This window comes from Aureobasidium namibiae (genome assembly GCF_000721765.1).
Source record: "Aureobasidium namibiae CBS 147.97 unplaced genomic scaffold scaffold_8, whole genome shotgun sequence".
Classification (NCBI taxonomy): domain Eukaryota; kingdom Fungi; phylum Ascomycota; class Dothideomycetes; order Dothideales; family Saccotheciaceae; genus Aureobasidium; species Aureobasidium namibiae.
In genome coordinates this window covers 177,964-199,431 of record NW_013581201.1, presented here as the reverse complement: position 1 = coordinate 199,431, position 21,468 = coordinate 177,964, and the positions used below count along the sequence as shown (strand labels likewise).

At 51.0% G+C, this 21,468-nt stretch overlaps 12 protein-coding genes across 12 annotated transcripts; 8 read left to right on the top strand and 4 right to left on the bottom strand.

Moving 5' to 3' along the window:
* Positions 1–1,936: 1,936 nt before the first annotated feature.
* Positions 1,937–2,626, top strand: M436DRAFT_63564 (yippee-domain-containing protein; the record flags this gene model as incomplete). The annotated part of the gene is made up of 1 exon (XM_013572166.1): positions 1,937–2,626. The coding sequence occupies one exon, from the start codon at positions 1,937–1,939 to the stop codon at positions 2,624–2,626; it is 690 nt and encodes a 229-aa protein (XP_013427620.1).
* Positions 2,627–2,918: 292 nt separating this feature from the next.
* Positions 2,919–3,677, bottom strand: M436DRAFT_63563 (uncharacterized protein; the record flags this gene model as incomplete). The annotated part of the gene is made up of 1 exon (XM_013572165.1): positions 2,919–3,677. The coding sequence occupies one exon, from the start codon at positions 3,675–3,677 to the stop codon at positions 2,919–2,921; it is 759 nt and encodes a 252-aa protein (XP_013427619.1).
* Positions 3,678–4,219: 542 nt separating this feature from the next.
* Positions 4,220–4,683, top strand: M436DRAFT_81630 (ubiquitin; the record flags this gene model as incomplete). Its single annotated transcript, XM_013572295.1, has 4 exons — positions 4,220–4,230; positions 4,291–4,345; positions 4,448–4,530; positions 4,599–4,683. 4 exons carry the CDS (start codon positions 4,220–4,222, stop codon positions 4,681–4,683), a joined length of 234 nt encoding a protein of 77 aa, XP_013427749.1.
* Positions 4,684–5,128: 445 nt separating this feature from the next.
* M436DRAFT_46861 (uncharacterized protein) lies at positions 5,129–6,182 on the bottom strand (the record flags this gene model as incomplete). Its single annotated transcript, XM_013572127.1, has 2 exons — positions 5,129–5,998; positions 6,051–6,182. The coding sequence occupies 2 exons, from the start codon at positions 6,180–6,182 to the stop codon at positions 5,129–5,131; spliced, it is 1,002 nt and encodes a 333-aa protein (XP_013427581.1).
* Positions 6,183–6,643: 461 nt separating this feature from the next.
* M436DRAFT_72569 (uncharacterized protein) lies at positions 6,644–7,698 on the top strand (the record flags this gene model as incomplete). Its single annotated transcript, XM_013572230.1, has 2 exons — positions 6,644–6,686; positions 6,740–7,698. 2 exons carry the CDS (start codon positions 6,644–6,646, stop codon positions 7,696–7,698), a joined length of 1,002 nt encoding a protein of 333 aa, XP_013427684.1.
* Positions 7,699–7,807: 109 nt separating this feature from the next.
* M436DRAFT_63560 (putative tubulin-specific chaperone Rbl2) lies at positions 7,808–8,254 on the bottom strand (the record flags this gene model as incomplete). The annotated part of the gene is made up of 2 exons (XM_013572164.1): positions 7,808–7,897; positions 7,952–8,254. 2 exons carry the CDS (start codon positions 8,252–8,254, stop codon positions 7,808–7,810), a joined length of 393 nt encoding a protein of 130 aa, XP_013427618.1.
* A 439-nt stretch (positions 8,255–8,693) lies between these two features.
* On the top strand, positions 8,694–11,591 carry M436DRAFT_63559 (DNA replication licensing factor mcm4; the record flags this gene model as incomplete). Its single annotated transcript, XM_013572163.1, has 3 exons — positions 8,694–8,763; positions 8,820–10,951; positions 11,004–11,591. The coding sequence occupies 3 exons, from the start codon at positions 8,694–8,696 to the stop codon at positions 11,589–11,591; spliced, it is 2,790 nt and encodes a 929-aa protein (XP_013427617.1).
* A 371-nt stretch (positions 11,592–11,962) lies between these two features.
* Positions 11,963–12,601, bottom strand: M436DRAFT_72566 (putative DNA-directed RNA polymerase II; the record flags this gene model as incomplete). Its single annotated transcript, XM_013572229.1, has 3 exons — positions 11,963–11,981; positions 12,041–12,210; positions 12,272–12,601. The coding sequence occupies 3 exons, from the start codon at positions 12,599–12,601 to the stop codon at positions 11,963–11,965; spliced, it is 519 nt and encodes a 172-aa protein (XP_013427683.1).
* A 1,775-nt stretch (positions 12,602–14,376) lies between these two features.
* On the top strand, positions 14,377–15,291 carry M436DRAFT_22099 (uncharacterized protein; the record flags this gene model as incomplete). Its single annotated transcript, XM_013571912.2, has 2 exons — positions 14,377–14,904; positions 14,959–15,291. Coding segments are annotated over 2 exons (861 nt in total), but the record flags the coding sequence as incomplete, so codon positions are not given.
* Positions 15,292–15,615: 324 nt separating this feature from the next.
* On the top strand, positions 15,616–16,464 carry M436DRAFT_46541 (uncharacterized protein; the record flags this gene model as incomplete). The annotated part of the gene is made up of 1 exon (XM_013572074.1): positions 15,616–16,464. One exon carries the CDS (start codon positions 15,616–15,618, stop codon positions 16,462–16,464), a length of 849 nt encoding a protein of 282 aa, XP_013427528.1.
* Positions 16,465–17,292: 828 nt separating this feature from the next.
* On the top strand, positions 17,293–18,129 carry M436DRAFT_46079 (uncharacterized protein; the record flags this gene model as incomplete). Its single annotated transcript, XM_013571976.1, has 1 exon — positions 17,293–18,129. The coding sequence occupies one exon, from the start codon at positions 17,293–17,295 to the stop codon at positions 18,127–18,129; it is 837 nt and encodes a 278-aa protein (XP_013427430.1).
* An 882-nt stretch (positions 18,130–19,011) lies between these two features.
* On the top strand, positions 19,012–21,233 carry M436DRAFT_63554 (uncharacterized protein; the record flags this gene model as incomplete). Its single annotated transcript, XM_013572162.1, has 4 exons — positions 19,012–19,075; positions 19,290–20,666; positions 20,725–21,175; positions 21,221–21,233. The coding sequence occupies 4 exons, from the start codon at positions 19,012–19,014 to the stop codon at positions 21,231–21,233; spliced, it is 1,905 nt and encodes a 634-aa protein (XP_013427616.1).
* Positions 21,234–21,468: the final 235 nt, after the last annotated feature.

The following is a 21,468-nucleotide window of genomic DNA, read 5'->3' as shown; positions in this document are numbered from 1 at the left end:
CGACTCGGATTGTTCCCAGGCGCGAAGCAGCTCATCTTTCTCCAAAGATGATAAAGAGCTCTGAGCAAGGTGATCGAGCAGACGTTGTCTTCGAATAGAGCGCTCAGATTGTGGTTGAAGATAGCGTTCGTTGTAGAAGGTTTCTAGGTAGACTTTCACTGCAGAAACGTCTTCTAGGGTATCGATTCTCGTTGGCTGGAGCCTCAGAGACCTTTCGTCAATGGGAAACTTCTTGAGGACCTCACTCAGATTCTTGGGTACGCTTGGAGCTTTGCTCTGTACGTTGGAGCAGATGACCGTGGTCAATGTAGGAGAAACGCTGGAACCAGGAGGAGTGTGGCCTGCAAAAGCAGTGTTCTTCGGCGAGTCAGGACCGCTGACCTACAGCGAAGTCCGACCTGTCGACCTCTGGCTCAGCGGACTCGCGGAAGAGGAGCCATCAAAATTTGAAGTTGAGGAACCAGTCTTACTGTCATTGCGGTACTCGATAGGCAGACCCGATTTTTGACGTCGAGGGGTGCGTCGGACGAGTATTTCAGACTCCAGTAGGTCACTGACATTCTCAGCAGGGTCCGACATGCTGTAGAACATGGTGCTCCGGATGCCTACCCATTCGGGACCAGTTCCCACACAAGGGGTAATGTTGGAGTCACTCTCGATATACTCAGGGGCACCATCGAAGTGGACTGCCTTGAACGCTTTTGGGGTCTCGGAGCGGCTCTGGGCTTCATTTTGGGTTCCGGCTTGGACTTTAATTGCCGGACGAAGATTCGTTGTCTCGTTCGTTTCCCTTGACACAGGTAAGACGGGAGTCGCAGAAGGATTCAGAGGCAGGGTGTCTGAGCCTCATTAATGCTCGGTCCGGACGTGAAGAAAGAAGAGTGTTGAGGGCTATGGAAATGGTAGACATACCTTTGGCAGCACGCTTTTCGGCAAACCACTTGCTCGTTTTGTGGCGGAGCCGGTTCAATGGAGACTGAGGGGGATCGGGCACCAGGCAAAGAGATTGTTGTGATTGGATGTTGAGATCGCTGGAACCATGGTCGATGACTGTCACTGCAGCGTCTCTGAGGTAGATGGTCTGGCAGAGATGGGAGCCGGTCGGTGGAGATACAAGGGGACGTAGCTGAGGAGCACTTTGCTGAGCATGCAAACGACGCTCATCTCGGCTGCGAGTTGAGAAAGGCCATCTATCAAGAACTCGGAGAATCTGGATGTTCGGAGTCACGGGCATAATGAAGATGCTGGTTGAAAAGAATGCGGCGTAAAGATAGTACCGATCACAATACTCGTGTGGTTCGACACACGCGATGGATATAGAGAAAAGGTAGACGCTTGACTTACTTTGCTGAGATCCATCGCTCAACAGGTTCCCGTCGAGGAAGCAGCGTCTTGCTTGCTCCTGCTCTCAAAAGGCGGTGCACTCACGACGCCCGAAAGGACTGCAGCTTCCAACTTACCACAATCCGCGCTGCCGGTCAAAACGCGACACGATCTATCGCCAACTCTGACAGGGCGCTTGCACCGCATCGCTTCAAGATGTAACAGCAGGTGATACGCTGATGTTCGAGAGCGCAAAAGATTCATGTGGTGTCACATGGAAGAAGGCTCCTTTTCCCCACCCACACCGCTTTCCACCCAACGGCATGGCGCGGGGCTGCTGATGTTTGGATTCCGGCGCACGTCACGACCTGTCAACTGACTGTCACGCGCTCCCAGTGGTCCGAAACGTCCATGAGTCGGATAGGGATGGATAAAAAGACCGAATGTCGCGCAAGTCGTGAGACCTGAAGCTCTGCTGTCTTGTCATCTTTGCTCTGTCGAGCTCTGTGCTCATCCTATCCTCGATTGCCCTGATCGAAGCCTTGCAAAGATATCATCTTGTATTGCCGAAACATACGATACTCAAGGATCTCGCACGTCCAGATAATGCGCCATGTCTCCATCAATATTCCCATCATATCTTGTGCCATCCCTGCCATTTCGCCGTCGTAAACCGAGCACTGATTCCAACACCTCTACCTCAAGCACCAATACAACTGACAGCACAAGCTTTGAAAGCTACCTCCGAGGCAACACGTCTCATCTACAATGTTCCCGCTGTCAAGCACATCTAGCACTATCAAACCAAATTGTATCCAAAGGCTTTACAGGCCGTCACGGACGCGCCTATCTTGTCTCTGCTTCTGACAGCTGGGTCCAAGCTACACCAACTTCGAGCAAGAAAGACACACTGCCAAACCTTCCAAACATCTTTACGCACAAGCCCGCACCTCGGCAGCTTGTCACTGGTGCTCACACTGTTAGCGACATCAGCTGTGCACAATGCGGCAGTGCGCTGGGATGGAAATACGTCGCTGCCGAAGAGGAATCGCAGCAATACAAAGTTGGCAAGTTCATCCTGGAGACGAGAAAGACTTGTCGGAATAGCGGTTGGGAGGGCCAAGCGGATGCGATCGTCGAAGCTGGGGGTGTTGCTACGAAGACCAGATCTAAACCACTGGATGACATTGAGTTTGACAGCCAGGATGAAGATGAATGTGAAGATCTGTTCATGGGCATCTGGACACCTCAATCCGCAGACAGAAGGCGCAAGATGAAGACCTTCTCAAAGCAGAGCAGCTGACTATCAAAGAGAGATGGAGCACTGGTCGTTGCACCGATGTGACGAGCGACGAAATTAACGACCTCGATGTGGAAAGGACGAGCTGGGGCATTTTGGAGTATTTTGACTGGTTTTGTGAGGAACACGGATTATGATACCCTTAGTTTAACAATCATGCATTTTTTATTTTATCGCAACTCGTGAATCATGGTATATACATCGTTGGTCAACATACGCGATTGCAGCATCAAAGTGGCTCCTCAACCAGTATGAACCTCATGGTATTATGTCTCGGTCGTGATGGCGGTGATTATTAGTCGTAAGCAGGCGGTGAATCGTGTCGAGGCACAGAATATGGTGGTGGCTGTCCGCTAACATTGTGTGAGTATGGCGGTGGTGGATCGGCACGTCGTTGGGGGCGTGACGGAGCGCTTCTCGTCGGAAGAGTGCCGTAATGAGGGTAATGGGTGATTGTTGTCGAGCCGGAAGAGGTCTGCAACCAAGTGATGATGGTCTGGGACTGTCCATAGAGGGGTGTGCTTGTGGATTGCTGGAGTGCCTCTCTAAGCCTACGCTCGCGGTACTGGCGACTGCGAGTCTCGACTGCCCTGTGTTGTTCTCGTCTGAAGGCATCCTGGCGTCTTCGGTCTATCTCGACTCGGAAGAGGTCTCTGTGTGCCTGATGATCGTGCTGTCGCCGTCTCTCACCGCTCGAGTTTGATGATGTCCAAGAGGGTAAGCGTCTCCGTCGCTCAGGTCGAGGAAGTAGCGGTTGACATTCGCCGCGACGTTGGTGTTTCTGAGATCGACGCAGCAGTCTGCAGAACATGTAGATTGCGAAACAGCATAGGTAGATGATGGAGAGCCACAAAAGGAGGACCAAGATGGCTGCAAGTAGAGTATTTCCTGCGGCTACGAGCACATCTTCTGTCCATTCCAAAGCACCCCAGAAGAATGGACCGATGGCACGTGCGGCATAATTGAGAGCGTTCAAGATGATCAAACAAATTGAGACCATGAGCTCGAAGATAGTGGCTGAACAAGGCCAGTGATCCGGATGCGAGACCTGCATGTTGAGAGACAGAGAGGAAGGGATGGGACGGTGAAGAAGTCGAAAGATGGGGATGCGGTATTATTTGCAAATGGAGGCAGCGGTATGCAGACGCCTAAGGAGGATCTACCACGAGACGTGTGATACCGAGCTAGGCGAATGTGACAAGTACCTCTGTACACATTGAGAGAGACGAAAGTCACGCAAGCAGATGCAGAAGCGAGGCCATTGTTTAGACCTACAGGCTTGGAGATATAAGAAAGCGATGAGACGTTGACGCGCAATCAAAAGTTGAACAGAAAGTACGAGAGCCTTGTGAAAGTTACCACGTGCTTTAACAAGAAGATAAAGGCGGGAGGGTTGGACGGTCGCAGGCAGCGAGCTCGGACCGAAGGCGGTGAGCGATTGCCCCGCCAAACACGTTCCGACAACTCGCGCTCCGTCATTATTGTCGGCCTTAGCACAAGTCAATCCACTCGAACAATTCCAGTCTGCTCTTCATACAAACACCACCAACCAGTTCCTTCTTCCCCAATACCAGAAGTCGAAAGAAAGCACACAACATGCAGATCAAGTGAGCACACCACGACCCGGGATCCCACACCGCAACCAGCAGCTAACCACAGCCTTGCAGAGTGCGCACCCTGACCGGCAAGGAGATTGAGCTCGACATTGAGCCCGACTACAAAGTACGACATCACCCTTGATATAGAGATCTTCTTGGAGCAGCCCACGACGATACGCACCCACCAGGAACATCAGGACCCTGGCTGACAAAGCGCCACCCACAGGTCTCTCGCATCAAGGAGCGTGTCGAGGAGAAGGAAGGCATCCCTCCAGCACAACAGCGTCTCATCTTCGGTGGCAAGCAAATGTACGTGCGAAGAACCATCCAGGACGAAAGAGACGGGGAACACACGACTGACAGCACGGGACGAACAGGAACGACGACAAGACCGCTAGCGAATACCAGCTCGAAGGAGGCGCCACTCTCCATCTGGTCCTTGCTCTCCGTGGAGGACGATGATCGAAGAACCCAGAGCACTTGCAGTAACCCTTTAACACGCATACAAATGAAATAATGGACTTTTCACAATAGCATGAGATTGAGCAACTTGATCGCGGTGGAAAAGGGCATGCCTGAAGAATTGCAGCAGCAAAAAGACTGCACTGAATGTGGTTGCACCCTATACTATGGATAGTATGGCTTTCTTCTCTATCACAATATTTGAGATGATGGCGTCTCACAAGAACCACTCCGCTTTCCAAAATCGCTAGACTCATCTATGCAAAAGTCCTTTTCTTCGTGATGTACACAAATGTTTCCTGTAGTGATTTCTATCTTAAAACCACCGTTTGTTATCTGTTTCGTTGATGCAGCTCGGATGCGGCATTGAGCAGATAACAACACTCCTTGTCCTAGCTGTATGAGATATCCCAACTTATTTTCGCAAGCATGGTGTGACGCCGCTTCATGTGCGTCTCTTTTTAGCAGGCAGAAATGGATCATATGCAGGCCGTTTCCTTGCTAACGTAGAGGTCGACGATGTCGGTACTGGTGCTGGTCTTTGTGCTGGCACAGGCGATGGCCTCCGTTGTGGTGCTGATGCGGTTGGCGGTCTACTCGTTGATGTTGCTGCAGTAGGCCTGGGCTTGTTCGCCGAGGAACCACTGGTCAGAGCTAGCAATCTTCTTTCCTTGGCCTCTTGTTCTTGCTTAGTCTGGTTAATGGCAGAGTTCAAGACACGATCGGCGTAAGTTTGTGGTTGGCGAGCAAAGACGGGTCTGTATTGTTGACCTTGAGGCACAGCTGGGGGTGGTCTTGTGGGTCCAGGCTTCTGAGCATAATTCCGGATCATATGTGCGGGTGCCTCGTTGACTTTGCCTCTAAGCTGAGAGAGTTGATGCATAGGTACAGACTGAGCGACACTGCGGCCTGCTTGTCTCTGTGCGGTCTGACGTTTGAGGACGGTGATTGTTTGGGCAGCTGTTCTTGCGTTTTTCAGAGCTTGGTTGCCGAAGGGCTTGTCGCGGGGTGCTGACGAGCTCCAAGCTGGACGCTTCTCGCCTGACGGAATGACAGCATGTACGATGTGAGTCTGCTTCGCTCCTTTGTCGACCTTGTGTCTGTTGAGTGTAGCCTTGAGCCTGTCTTCTGCTGCCTGAGTGTCGGCCTCATCTTCTCTCTTGAGTTTGCGATACACCTTCCACCATGAGGAAGGGTTCTTTGGGCGTGTGGTCTGAAGCTTAGATTCGGCTTTTAGTATATCTCTTCGGATGAAAGCCTGCCAGAGTTCTGCGTCGTCTTCGGCGATGTGAGGGGATGCTTCTTCTATTTGACGCTACGACAAATTAGTAAGAGAAGACAGACTGGAGTGCCTAGTTTATGCTTACGAGCTGTGCTGGATTGGTGACTCTTTTGAGAACGGGCCTGATAGTTTCGTATCGAAGGTCGCCAACGTCGTACATGTCCATAACATTTCTGATACAAGCACGCTGTGCCATATCAAACAATGTGGCTGCCATCTGAAAGTAGGTGTTCTTTGTCGAGTATCGAAAGAGTCTGACTTTCCGTCGAGATCTTGATGACTCCAGGAGGTACTGATGTAGCAAGGACTAAGATGCGTCGCAAGTCGGTAATGCGATGGTGACCAGAAGCCGATGGCGATACAGAGCAAGAGAGCCAGATGGTTCAAGAGGTCTATTGGTTATTAAGGAGAACAAAGGGAGAGAGAAGAACAATCAAATTGACAATCAGCCGTCAATGACCTCGATAGCCCGCCTAGACCCATACGGAAAGGGCTGGCTTGTGCTTCGGATCTCGGCCCGCCGCAGCAAGTCTGGGGTAATTCCTGCTTGGCCGATCGGCGCCGCGATCTTTGGCGTTTGCTGCTTGCTGTGCTGTCTTGCTGCCAACAAATCTTCACAACCATCAAGAAACAATATCCTTCAGCTAGGATCTGGAACGCGCACGGGAAGTATACACTATGTCCGGTCACCCATTTGGACTGCTCGAGCAGTCAGAAGAAGGCAAGACAGTGAAAGTCACCGGCGAAAAGCAGGATGCTAACACCTGAATGTAGATGCATTGCACACTGCGCGCTTGCTCAACGTCGAAGAACGTCCATTTGCACGCGTTTCCAAGCGACTATTGGGCAAAGATTCACTCCTCAGAACGAGCGCTCAACTACCGACACCGCCGCCCGATGAGTCCGAAGCAGACCAGGAACAAGAGCGTCAGAAGAAAGAGCAAGAGCGAAGGCAATGGCGCGAGGATGTTATGCTAGACTTTGCCCTCCTGGAGAGTACTTTCATCCGCATCCAATTCCTGAAGGACAGCAACGAGAAAGAGCGCCAGAGATATGCAACTGAAAAGACCAAGATCCTGGAGACTGCCCAAGCTGTCCGCGACAACACTGCAGAACTACGCGTACAGCTGGAAGAAGCTCAAAAGACTTTGACTCTGCGCAAAGAATACGACGTCCTAGCTGAGAAGATTACCAACAACCGCATGCTGAAGCCGCGCGACGAGCAACGCGCAAATCTGGAGAAGCTGAATGCCGAGATTGCAGACCTAGAGAATGAGGGCGAAGAATACGAACAAACCTGGGTCGAGCGCAGGGAGCAGTTCGATAACATCATGGCTGCCGGAAAGCAAATGCTCAGGGTCATTAGGGGTGAAAAAGACGAGCCAGAGAAAGATGAGACCATGGACGACGGCGAAGAGCGTGAGGATGGCGAGGCTACCAAGGAGAATAGCCGAATGGGTACACCCGGACCTGACATGGGCGGCGAGGACGATGAGGTAAACTCAAAACGCAGTCGAGGACCATCACAAGGCACTGGAGCCAACACGCCTGCTGCGGGAGACGCACCGACACCAGATATTGGCGATACAGTGCCTGCTCCAGCAGAGAAGCCAATGGACACGGACATGATGGAGGCTGGAGAGACACCACAGCCAGCCCCTGTCTCGGAGCTGGAAGAGGGAGAAGCAGCTGAAGATTCGGCTGAAGAAGGCGAGCACATGGATGTGACCTAGATGATAAGGCTTGAGAGACACCAGAGATAGATGATAGAAAATTGCTGTGGTAATCATGGATCTCATTTATACTTTTGTATAGTTACACTGGTCATGGGAATGCGATGGTCTAAGAAGACTCGTTGATGGCATTCTTGGCTGAGGCTACGGCTTCCTTTGCCTTTGAGGTCTCTTCAGGGCTGTTTTGTTCACCCTGCTCCTATCATTCATGTGAGATTGGTTATGTTCCAACAATGTATTGCACAAAACTCACGAGTTGGTGTTCAAGCTTGGCCAGGGATTCCTGAATACGATTGCGGAGTTGAGGGAACATGGCCTTGGTCTCGTCAAGAGCTCTGTTCTGCACATTGTCAATATTCTGTCCCGAAAGCGATTGATTGGAACCACGAACCTCCTGCTTCAGGTTCCATTCGGCATTTTCTTCATCGCTGCTGGCTTGCTTGAGCTTTTCAATGCGAGCTTGTTGCTGTTCCAGCTCCTTGTGGTAGCTTGCCTCTTCCTTGACAAGGCGGTTGACTGCTGAGGTAGCGATTGCGAGCTGCGAAGGAGGAGCCATTCTGACAATGTGTCGTCGATTGAGAGTAGGGTGTGGTTCTGAATGTTGATGGTCGAACACTTGGGAGAAAAGCGAGACTATGCCCAAACGGGACAGATGATTGATGTCCACGAACCGAGCACGTTCGGCGCGCCCTGAAATTGTCCGAGCTTGGCTGTCTGTTTGTTTCTCGATCATAGCGGCCAGTCAGTGCAGTCTTGTCCGTATAACATCTCCAATCACAATGTCTTCTCCACCGGCAGCGCCGAGCAGTCCACCACAGGACAACTACGGTCCTGACGATCAACTACGCGACGAAGCGGCAGCATCACAGCAGTCATTGCAACCCCCTACCGGCAACACTACTCAGAATTCATCACAATTTCCCCCAGCCTCGTCACCACTCTTCTTCCACTCGTCACCTGCCGTCAATGTTGGTGCTGATGGCTTGAGCTCGCCCATGAGGGCCGAGTCAGCTCTACCAAGCGATGGCGGTCCTACACCAAGAGCCTCGGGACAAAGTATAGGAGGTGTGCAACTGTCCACAGTCGAAGCAGTAGAGACGGGAACTGACTAGAGCCAACAGATTCATCTCCTATTCGTTATGCGTCCAGCTCTAGCGGTGCTCCCTTGACAGCAGGCAACAGAGCCGATCAACTCCGTAGCGATAGCAGCGGCCTTTTTGTGCGCTCCCCCTACTCTGGAGGTCCCGTAGGCGCAGCTAACAGACGCCACGACATCGAGTCAGAAATTCTCTCTGGAAGCGGCCGAAGGAGACTTTTCGTCGACGAGAATGGCAGACCTACACGCAACGAAATATCGCCCTCGGACACCGCCACCTTCTCCAACGTCGACCCTCACACTTCTGAAGCTAACATTCTCGGAGGCCAATCGACCAGAACTGTCTGGGGAACCAATATCAGTGTTTCGGATACCTTGAGCACATGTCATACCTTCTTCCGCGACTTCCAAAGGAAGTACCGCTTGCGCTATGATGGAGAACTCACAGAAACTCAAAATCTGCCCGCAGATCATCCTGGGAACGAAAAGGTCTACTTGAATGCTTTGGAGATGATGCTGGACCTTGGAACAAGTCAACTGAACCTGGACATGGAGAACCTAAAGGCTTATCCCTCGACACAAAAGCTGTGGTACCAGATGCAGAACTTTCCTGCCGAGATCCTGCCCATCTTCGACCAAGCCTTGAAGGACACAATGTACGAGCTTGCTGAGAAGCGCATGTCGGAAATGCGTATCCCTTCCCAGCGTCTCCAGTCCGCTAGAGATAGCTCTATGCCAGCCATGCCTTCATCAGATATCGACGCCACTACACCACGACCTACGCAAAACGAGAACATCCCTGATCTCATTCAGGAAGTCGAGAGCCGTATCTTCAGAATCAGACCTTTCAACATGGGCAAGACCATCAACTTGCGCGACCTTAACCCGGGAGACATGGACAAGATGGTCAGCGTCAAAGGTCTTGTCATCAGAACCACCCCTATCATCCCGGATATGAGAGAAGCTTTCTTCCGCTGCTCTGTCTGTCACCATACTGTCAAGGTCGATATCGATCGCGGCAAAATTGCCGAGCCCACTGTTTGTCCCCGCGAGGTCTGCGCTTCTCCCAACTCCATGCAGATCGTACACAATCGCTGTGTCTTTTCCAACAAGCAAGTCATCAAGTTGCAAGAAACTCCCGATCGTGTACCCGATGGTCAGACTCCTCATTCAGTTTCCTTGTGTGTCTACGACGATCTGGTCGACGTCTGCAAAGCAGGTGACAGAGTTGAGATCACTGGCGTGTTCAAGTGCAATCAAGTCCGCATCAACCCTCGTCAACGATCAGTCAAGAACATCTTCAAGACTTACATTGACTGCGTCTTCATCAAAAAAGTTGACAAGCGTCGCATGGGCATCGACATCTCGACACTCGAGGAAGAGCTGTCGGAGCAGGCTTCGGGTGGCAAGGAAGAAGTCAGAAAGGTCAGCGCAGAAGAAGAGGCCAGGATCCTCGAGACTGGTGCTCGACCTGATGTCTACGATCTTCTGTCTCGATCCCTGGCTCCCAGCATCTACGAGATGGACGACGTGAAGAAGGGTATTCTCCTTCAGCTTTTCGGAGGCACTAACAAGTCATTCGAAAAGGGTGGTAGCCCCAAATACCGTGGCGACATCAACGTTCTACTGTGCGGTGATCCTTCGACGGCGAAGTCTCAAATTCTCTCCTACGTCCACAGAATTGCCCCTCGTGGTGTTTACACGAGTGGTAAGGGTTCGTCGGCTGTCGGTTTGACTGCCTACGTCACTCGCGACCCAGAGACCAGGACGCTTGTCTTAGAGTCTGGTGCTCTTGTTTTGTCTGATGGTGGTGTATGCTGCATCGATGAGTTTGACAAGATGAACGACTCAACACGATCGGTATTGCACGAAGTCATGGAACAGCAGACCGTTTCTATCGCAAAGGCAGGTATCATCACCACCCTAAATGCAAGAACCAGTATTCTTGCCTCGGCCAACCCCATCGGCAGTAAGTACAACCCAAACTTGCCAGTGCCTCAAAACATCGACCTGCCACCAACGCTGTTGTCGCGTTTCGATTTGGTCTACCTCGTGCTCGACCGTATCGACGAGATGAACGATCGTCGTATGGCAAAGCATCTGGTTGGCATGTACCTCGACGACGCTCCTGAGAATGCCAGCGCGAACGAGATTCTTGTAAGTTCCTGCCTCAAATCTTCCACTTGACTCTTTACTGATCATCACACAGCCCATCGAGTTCTTGACATCCTACATCTCCTACGCCCGCAACAACATCCAACCAAAGATCACCGAAGAGGCATCACAAGCCCTTGTCAAGGCCTACGTCGACATGCGTGGTCTCGGCGCCGACGTCCGCGCACAAGACCGTCGCATCACAGCCACAACCCGTCAATTAGAATCCATGATCCGTCTTGCCGAAGCACACGCAAAGATGCATCTGCGCAGCGAAGTCACAGCCGATGATGTCAATGAAGCCGTGCGTTTGATCCAGTCAGCACTCAAACAATCAGCGACAGATTCCAGGACTGGACTGATCGACATGGGCCTGTTGACCGAAGGCACCAGTGCATCGGAGAGGAAACGCAAGAGCGATCTCAAGGATGCGGTGCTCAGTGCTGTGGACGATATGCTCAGGAGTGGTAACGCGAGCGTCAGAGTCCAAGATCTATTGAGAAGGGTGGGCGAGGACTCGACTGTGCCCGTCGAATCTGCTGAGTTGGGCGAGGCGTTGCGTGCGCTCGAGGGAGAAGGCAAGCTATTGATTACTGGTGAAGGACAAAGACGTACTGTCAGGAGGGTCACTGGTCATGCTTGAGGAACTTTCTCGAATGTACGGATATGGATGATGCCTTTTCTCTGTTTCTAATTCTGGGAGAAAGGGGTTTTGGGAGGGGGTGTTTCTATCTCAAAGGATGATATCAAAGGCGTTTTCTGCTTCTTTCCTCTTATTCCACCATCTATTGTCCTCTCTTGCTTTGTCCCGCTCATGGAACGAGAATGGACATAACACAATCGTCGTTCGCAAAGTATAATCTTTGCGCATCTCCTTTGTGATGACTTTTGAGAAGTGATGGATTTGAGACTTGTATGCTCTTTCCTCTTCGCTTTACATTGTAGATTGCTCTGGTTTTTGTTGATTCATGATGTTTCGTAGCTGGCTGGTGCACTGTTCTGGAGTAGCAGCTCTCAAGCCTCGAGCAAGGGACTACAACAACGGTCAGCAAATGTCGCAACAGAATGCGAGCACTGTCAGGATCAACATACCCGAGGAAATCCTCCTTGATGGTTGCGATGGCGTACATCTGACCGACTTCACCTCTGATACCCTTGATCTTGACACGAATATGAGTACCTCTCTCGATGACTTGATCGGCATTATCAGTGAATTGTGGCGGCGTGGCATTACCATCGAACTTGATGTCACTGGGAATCATCTGTTGTCTCTCAGTCAGCCACTTTCCTCCTCTAACACTTTGGACCTCAAGAAATACTCACAGCCTTGCTAACAAACACATTCAACGGACCCACATCCACAAAGAAGCCATTGCTAACCACACTGCTCACCATACCATCACAGACCTCACCCTTGAAGGGTCTCCAAACCACGGCTTGGAACATGATTGTGAATTCTGCAAAACCGCTGCCTGGCAAGACGCGAGGTTCCGAAATGTCGATTACGCTGACGACGCAGACGATGTAGAAGTTTCCGGTGTTTGTGCCTTCGACGTCTTGGTAGAGGGTGTCGGTGATGTATTTGTGCGTGTCCTTGTCGAAGTAGGAGGGGTGCAGGTTTACGACCCGTTCCATTTCGTGGAGGAAGAACATTGTGAGGAGGGTGTGAAGGGTGGATGCGCGTTGGAGCGAGGAGTTTGGTGTTGGTCTGGAGAGTATGCGGGAGTTTGTTGTCGAGTATGCGGAACAAGGTGGTGACGCTAGGAAGCCGTTATGAAAGTCGCGATTGATGACGGGAACGAATCGGCGACAGCAGAAGTGAAAGGCGACCAAGCTAATGGCGCTTTAACTGCTATGTTGGTCGTTTTGAGAGACGGGCGCGCTCCAGTGGTTCCTTGGTGTCCCTAGAATCCTGGCGAAATGACCGTGATGTGACAAGAGCGCTGCGATCGAGTCCAGCCAATGCGCGCGCAGATGACAAGGGCGGAAAGCAATTGACGTCGGGATGGGAGATGCACGCGACAATAACAGAATCGCGAATCGCAAAGTTAGGTATAGCTGTATCGGCCTCGACGGCCTTGCTTGGCATTGTTGTTGCGACCGAGCGTCATTTATGTTGGCCCGCTGGCCGGCTTCACCTAGACATTTGGCATGATTTTCATGTGGACCTCCTCTTGTCTCTGGACTTCCACATTTGTGAGATATGCACATCATGTGCTGGAGATCGCGCGCTATAGGCGCTGTTCTGGGAAAATACCATCGTGAATACTCTTTGGAAGGGTTTCATATTTCAATCCGAACTTCCGACAAGTCCCCTAGCTGCTTAATATCATCCCCGATGGAGTGCGTAGCAATGTGCATTCTGTCTCTAGCAATCGTCGTCGTCTACTCGAATCTGCTGCCGGTAATCACACTCTAATCATCTCTGATCCTCGTCAAAGTGCACGACTCTTGTCAAGGCTCTTAAGTTTGGCAAGAGGATCCGTTGAGAGCGACAACCGTCTCCGTCGTTCAATCACCACTCACCGTCCACACGCTAGTACTACTCAACAGACATGCAACAGTTGAGCAGATTGCATAGACCGTCAATACGATGCGGTCTCGATGGGTGGCTAAAGCCAACAGCCTTCGTGAACAAAGAACTTTTTGCAAGTGGTGTGTCAATGCCTCTGCACAAAACTCGAGCTTGGAGGATTGCATTGTTCGTTGGGTTCCGGATTAGGATGCTCTTCTCGAACCTCGACTTCTGACATCCCATCAGCGGTGAATCGAACTTACACTGTTGTGCATCGACACTGTATAAAAAGATGTCAGCCCGAGAAGATGATCCGATGGACACTGATGGCAGTAGCTCGGATGGGAGTGAATCTCTTCTAGAAGATACCGAACGGGAAATTCTTGGACTCACTTCTGATGCCGAAGCATACGAAGATGTGGACGAGGACGAGGATATGGATCTGGACGACTCTGCCGAAGAGTATGCCTCAGATAGCTCGTCTTACAGCGATGACTCAGGATCGAAGGCTCTCCCGCCGGCTCGTGCTCCAGCTCTGCCTGTCAGACTCATGTGGCACGAGGGCGATCCAATACTGAGTACTATTGGCCTCGAAAAGCTGAACGACAAGGGATGTGTCAATCTCGAGACCATCTGCACAGATCAGTCTTTCGGCTATTCGAGCAATCGGCCTCTTCATGCCGCTAGATGGCGAGCAGAGCTAGAAGTGCAGAAAGGCTTGTACCATCAAGTCAACAAGCACAAGAAGGGAAAGTATGGGAAACTTGATGACATTCATCGTATCCATCCCATCTTTCGTCAGGACAATTGGGACGCGGACGACTTGCTGCTCGGAGGTGAGCAAAATTGCACCTTCGACAAATTGAAGCCAGTGCTACAATTGGCCACGTTACTCTTGGAAGACGAGAGCACAGTTGGTTACATATTCGCCATGCTTGACGTTAGCAGCCACAAGGAGATCACTCTTCCGGGGGTCGAGAAAAGACTGGGACGCAAAGTATACTGGTTCGAGCGACGTCTAAACCTCACCGAAGCAGAGCGACAAAGCGTCTGGAAGGATCTATACGAGCTCTCAGAAAACCTATGGTGGGTCGAGGTGGACTTGACGAACGAAAAGGAAAAGGTGCACGGGTACACAATTGGCTGCAGAGGTTCAATCGAGATACATTTGAACAAGCAGGACACCGACTGCGCATGTAGAGAAGTCCAATGCGCTGAAGACGCCGTCGAGTGGCAACCTGGCTCTAATGAATCCTCTGCACGGCTGAGAGTGATGTTCAATCTTGCTACCACACTGGTTCACGAAGTCTTGCACGCACTGTGGCGCAACTTCGAACCTTATTACATGGACACGAGAGCTGCAGAGCTGGGCTTCCAGTGGGAGCAACTCCTGTACTCGGGCCAGATCGATAACCCTACATCCGACAGAGGCAGTCCCTATGTGAGTCCCACGCTATAATCACTGCCGAAAGAGTCTCTGCTAACGTTCAATCAGATTTTGGAAATCAACAATTGGCCACCTCCTAACAGCGACGACGACGAGTATGAGAAGTTCCTCATGAGTCACAAGAAATGGGGCTCGAGCGATGTCCATCAAGACTTTGCAGTCGAGATGAGTTTCGTTCAAGGTGTGTTCACGCATGAGTTTTGGGAGGAAGTCGACCGATACGGAATCTCCAATTTCCGGCCTGCAAGAATGCTGGGTGTTCGTACCACTGTTGCTTCCAAGTATCGGGACGCCGAGAGCCCAACTATCAGGGGACTTGCTGATGGTAAACCTCCAAGTCCCGATGACGCGGATCCTAAGGGAGTCATCGACCGGCATTGAGTCGTCTGGTGAAGACAAAGGCAAATACTACGACCGGATTTGGTCGATGTTGTTAGCTATCGACAAAGAAGATGTTTTTTCTGTCAGCACCAATCTACGACGACAGAACTCGGCTTTGTTCGCGAAGCGAAGAAGATGTATACTAGCCATATAACTTTGGCTGGGCTCAAGCAACAAAGGTTAAAACTGTGTATGCAGACTTGTTCGTTTCCGGAAAGTCCTTGATCTTTGTACAGATTAACATGAACCCGACAGGGGCCGTGGAAGACCCCGTAGACTCACTCGAAACATCAGCTCTGCTATCCACGTACACTGGTCTAAGAGATGCCAGGCCCCTTTGGTGACGTCCCGAAAGCTCACGAAGACGCTCTTCGTAGAAATACACGATCTCGCGGCATAAGTGCGCCGCCTCCAATTCGAAGATCTCCCCGACTAGCCGGAATCCCTGCCGATAGTGACTTCGTTCTATCCTCGAAACGCTTTTTCACACCCGAGGGCCTCGGGATTCATTCAACTGTTGTGTTTGACAGAAAGAAAGGAGAGTGGCGCGGCGAGTGGGCTTATCGAGTGAACAAGAACACTCGCAAGAAGCCATTCTTCCCTGGACAGATCATCCAGGCTTTCGACGCTCATCCTCAGACTGTCCTCGACAAGACACTCGACGATCCCTGCATTGCACAAGTTGCCGCTGGTCCGGTATTCGCCAAAGTGAGAGCGATGATCGTGATCAATCTCACTGCCGACGGCATATTTTGTCTGCCAATGTACACATCAAAACCGGGCAAGAGTAAACCAGCGCAAAGACTCGCCGAGATGGCCAGTATCTGCGACGACAACAAATGGAAAGGAAGGACGCCCTGGGCCGGTCAGCCCCTTCAGATGACAATCTACAGTCCCAGGGACTCGCCAAATAGATCATTGATCGAGCTACTACAGCCCGTCCACGTTCTTAGCGCATCGAGGATCATACCAATTGGCTTTATATCTGGCGGAGAGTACGCGAGATTAATGAGGCTTCTTCACCATAAGGAAACTCAGGCGAGAGCAGCGGCATTCCACGTTTATGGCGAGACGTATCTCCCAATAACTGGTTGGGCGCCAAAGCCTAGGATCCATAGGCCGTACCCCAAGGCCAAGGCTAATATGCACAATAGGACGGGCATGAGGTGGTAGTGCCATGGAGATCCTATCACATCTTTGGGAGACATGGATTGGTCAGCGATGGAGTATATGGGATGTGGGACTTCACAGCTCCTTGGGTTTTAGATTTACTGTTGAGCCAGTGTAGTACCGATATATCTTTCGTGCTTATTGCCAGGCCTTCCTCATGAAGATTGCAATATCTCAAGCTCTAGAAAACGACAAACATACGGTATGAATCCATCGTCATGTGCGCTAGATTTAGTAAGACCAAGTGATCTTCAAGCAGAAGGCCCCTCTTAGACTATGTCTTGAGCGAGCGAAGCTTCTGCTTCTGAGAGGAAAAACGTGCAAATTGAGCTTGCGAGCTTACTATATGAAGAATTGAGGACGAAAATTCCCTACTCGGGTGGTCAAGCGCCCAAGTGTCAAACACACGTCGGGTCGCATACGGGGGCTGTTCGTGATTTGTGGATCTTCAGGTATAGGAGATTGAGTACGACCTGATCGTTTGTGATCAACCTCAAGGCTTTTTTTTTTTGCATTCCTTCATTGGGTCACACACGTCCCGCAGTGTCAGTGAACAGGGCTCAATTTTGAGCATGAGCAATTATCTTACACTATCATAACCCACAAGCGACGATCAAACAAGAAGGTCTCGTCAATTTCTTTGGAGCTGTCAAAGACAAAGAATTCATGCAGTCAACGATCGAGACTCGACAGGCCGGAGTCAGTTAGCTCGGGTCAGGAACAAAGACACAAAAAACTGATTGCAGTCCTCATAAGTCGTCAGATATCCTCAGCAACCCATCTCCGCAACTTCTCCCGCAAACTGTTTCGCACCATACTACGTGAAACACAATGAGTACATCCGTGACACACGTGTTCACGGTAGACGACATCCCGCTTGGACCCGATGGAAAGACCCCTCTCCGAAGATCCAAGCGTATCCGCAAAGTCAAAGGGGATCACGTCCTAATCGAAGAGGAGCAAACGATCAAAGGCATAGACTACAAGAGACGTCTCTTATACGATGAGAATATAAAGAAGACCGTTAAGCTCTACGCCAACAGAGCGCTGAATGTCAACCTCGACAATCTGTGGCCTGGACGTATCGTCAAAGCGATTGCCTGCTATCCTCAGACCAACTTGAAGATCGAGCCATATGACGGCAAGACTGCAGCGACTCGCTTGGCGGGACCAGTCGAGGCAAAGTTCCGGTACATGATCGTTGTCTGCAGGACTGATCAGGGTGTGACCGCTGTACCTCTCTACACTTTGTCCGAGGCGAAAATGCGCGCTTCTAGATGGGAAGAATATGTCAGTGTCTGTACAGAGCCTCTCTGGAGGGGCGAAACGCCCTGGGCCGGTATGCCAATCCTCGCTAAGTTCAACAAAGAGTACGACTGCGAGGACAAATGTTTTGCCGATCTGTCTCGTCTACACTTTATCGGACAGAATGAAGCAATCGCACACGACGTTGGCAGGGTTACCGGTGGAGAATACAAAAGATTGATGGATCTTATCAACATGAAGGAACGCCAGTTTAGGACGGCTGCCTTCGCAAACTTCGACACAAACAACAACGCGCCTGAGATCTACTCCCCTTGGACGCCGACCAAGCCGCATCAGCCATTGCCAGGAAGGAGATACGCAGACGACAGGACAAGAAGGATGGATGCGAAAAAATTTGCTTAGAGTCAAGGATTAGATGGATTTCTGTTGCTTTTTTCTGTATCCTATCTCGAGGGATCACGGTATGGGATTGGTTTGTATGTACTGAAGTTTTGTACTGTCGAATGCTGCTATTCACGTACGTCGTGGACTATGACAAAACTGTATCAAAATATGTGCTATCTTCTAGCAAAGAGCAATGCGGATGGAGCAATATTGACGATCTCAATGTGATTACTAAATGATCTCGGTGACAATTGTTTTTGGAAGTTGGCTGCGCGTTTTTTTTGCATATACATTAGTTGCCCTTTCCGCGACAGAAACATATCTATCATCTTTGAAGCTGTAGCCTGTACTGACGAGTCTTTGGAAGGAACAGCATAGTGATGTGTGATAACGTTTGGGACTTCACTCAAGAACAAAGACCTTGACTCCAAGCTGAAAACGGCTACCTGCAATAGACAAGATACGAGAAATTAATCCCTTAGATAGGAAGGAGAGGTGCACAGTCAGCAGGTGTCGTTGACACGCCTCACCAAAAGTGCCGAGTTTCTGCCATGTGTTGTGCCAGCAATCTCTCTCGATAACCATCTCTTTTCAGCCAACAGGCATGATCTTCTCCCATCTTCACAACCTGTTACACTGTCGCAGTCCACTGTGCAATGGTCGGAGAATTTGTCGCATGGTCATGGTTGCGGTCTGCACGCTATACATGTCCGGCCAATCATGTTTGAAAGGCTTGTTTCGATTACCGCCTGTCCAGCATGCTCATAATCTGTCTGAAGACCATCAACAGCGTCAAGAGTGTCAACAAATGAGCAAGCGCCAATCATGGAAGCCACACCTGAATATGGCTGGGTTGGGAAACCAGATGAGTGATTGGCGCGCATGCAGAAGGAGCACAGCATGTGGCACGGACTTTCGACATGGACTGGGCGCGTAGCAGCCAAAACCTCGGGGAGTATGAATGGTAGGTCTTCCTGGGTCGTACCTTCTGGTCTCTACTTGCAATTCCGTCGTTCCTTCCTACTAGTTTGACTTTCCTTGTGTCTTGCGTTTGGTTTCTTGTTTCCTCGAGCTGGTTCTCCGATCGCCATCATACCATTGTCGGTTCGTGACTAGGTGTCGTCGAGCAACACTCTCTACGTTCGGATAGCAACACTCTTCTTGGACGAAACATCTAGACATTGACGCCACGATGCGACTTCCCTCTCTTCTCTTCGCTGCTATAGCTGGTCTATGGCAGCAGCCGCTCGTTTCCAAAGAAGAGTCGATCACAAGCACACGCCATATCCAAGTTACCAGAACTGTTGGCGACTTGTCCAGTACCGTGTATGCTGTTCGTATAGGTAAATCGACCATATACATGGAACACCTGCCTGCTACCCCGGCCACGAGATCAGTTCCCTGGCAAGCACTACAAGCAACGCATCTCGAGTTGCGTGCTGAAGAACTTAGCACGATGCATATCAAAGTCACTCAGACAATAGCTCAGATCCAGTCCACAATGTTTGCTAGTAAAGTCGGGACCTCCATTTCGACTATCACGAATGCTCCTCAGTCTCTGATTGAGGAGGCCGCGGAGGATGCAGCCGAGATGTCGTCCCAGCAGTTGGCGGTCGCTGTATCATCAGCGAAGGCCGACGCATTGGCACACTCGACTGTCGCAATACTGACGAGCACTACTCTGCCTTCTACCCCAGAGGCATTGGCCCAGCCGTCATCGACTCAGGCTGAGCCCGCACAGTTCACCAACTCAAGCTCTCCGACGACTTCGACTCGATCTGTGGCCACCAGTCCGAGTAGCCAAGGCAGTGGTGAGACCATGCTCCCAATAGGTCTCGAGCTTCGAGGCAATACGGCAACCACGACTAGCACTCAGCTGCAGACAACGACCAACGAAGCACATACTACAGTGATGCTCGTTATCGATGGCTCTTCGACGTCAACTGTGACTTCAATGCCTGCTCCTTCGCTGCAGGGTGTTGCCTCTTCGCAATCTTCTGCCACATCAGCATCGAGTACCTCGGGGCAGGCCACAAGCTCAGAGCGTTCCCCTAAGACCACACAAACTGTCGCTACATCCGTGGCTATCGATACAAACGCTGCTCAAGTCAAGAGCACACAAACCGCTTTGATTCAAGCTTCCACCTACAGTGATGAAGTGTCTACCACCGTCTCCTCTGCGGATTTCACGACGGCAACAGCATCATCAGCAACGGGATGCGTCGAGGACTGTTCTACTCACGTACTCTCAACAATCTTTTCCACGTCCAGCTCTTCCTCCACTAGCAGCAACAGAGTCTACACGTTCTCTGTCACTATGACAGAAGCATCCTCTACCTCATCCGCCGGCGGTACAATTGTCCCGTCCGCTGCGCAAACTTCGGATGCGGCCACCATCTTCACATCGTATGGCTCACAAAGCAGTGCATCCACGGCCGCGGATATCGCTGCTGACAACGCAGCTGGAGCATCCGGCGGCTCGGGCAGCTTCAAGCTCAGCAAGGGAGGCTTTGCAGCAATCATTAGTGTCGTGTCTATTGGTGTTGGTCTAGGCAGTACGTCTCAGAGAATCGCCTCTATAACACCTCACACACAAAGCTAACAACACCTCAGTAATCTTCCTCGTCCTCTTTGTCGTTGCCAAACGTCGTCAATGGAAAGTTCGCCAATCCATCGCTCGCGCTTCCCGCCGCATAACCGGTCGCTTCTCCTCACACCCTAACAGAACAGCTTTGCGCTCAGAGAAAGAGCCCACTCTGCCGATCATCGAACCTCGTCAACCCCTTGGGCCTCGACCCGCACCATCTAGCAGACGCAATCAAGGCTTTGCAAACATTGACGCTACTCTGCATTCCAACTACCGTGGCGTGGAGACAGTAGGCAGGAGTATGTCTAGAGGCCCAGAGGCTTGGAGGAAGGCAATGGCCATGGAGCGATTACAGCAGAGTCAGAGAAGGAAGCCTGAGCTGAGAGTTGATACGGGTGCGGCTGCTAGGATGGAGGAGGGGAGACGGGGACGACAGGCACAGAAAAAAGGAAGTTGGAAGGATTTGTTCAGAGCACTGTAAGCAGTACGGCAGAGTTGTCTGAGAATATGAATATGATGTAGATGCCAGAAGTGATAGAATGAGCATATAGGTAGTCTTGCAAGAGCTTAATGGTATTTGGAGTTCGTCGTTGCGTTTTGCCTTGATCAAGCTATTCTATCAATTGATATACAAACAGAGTCTCGTTCTCAGTCATCCTCGTCATCGTCGTCCAGACTCACAACAGCATTCCTTCCCCTTCGACTCGAAGCAGGCGCAGCAGACGGACGTGGCGTCCTACCGCTCAACCTCTCCTTCTTCATCCTCTGCA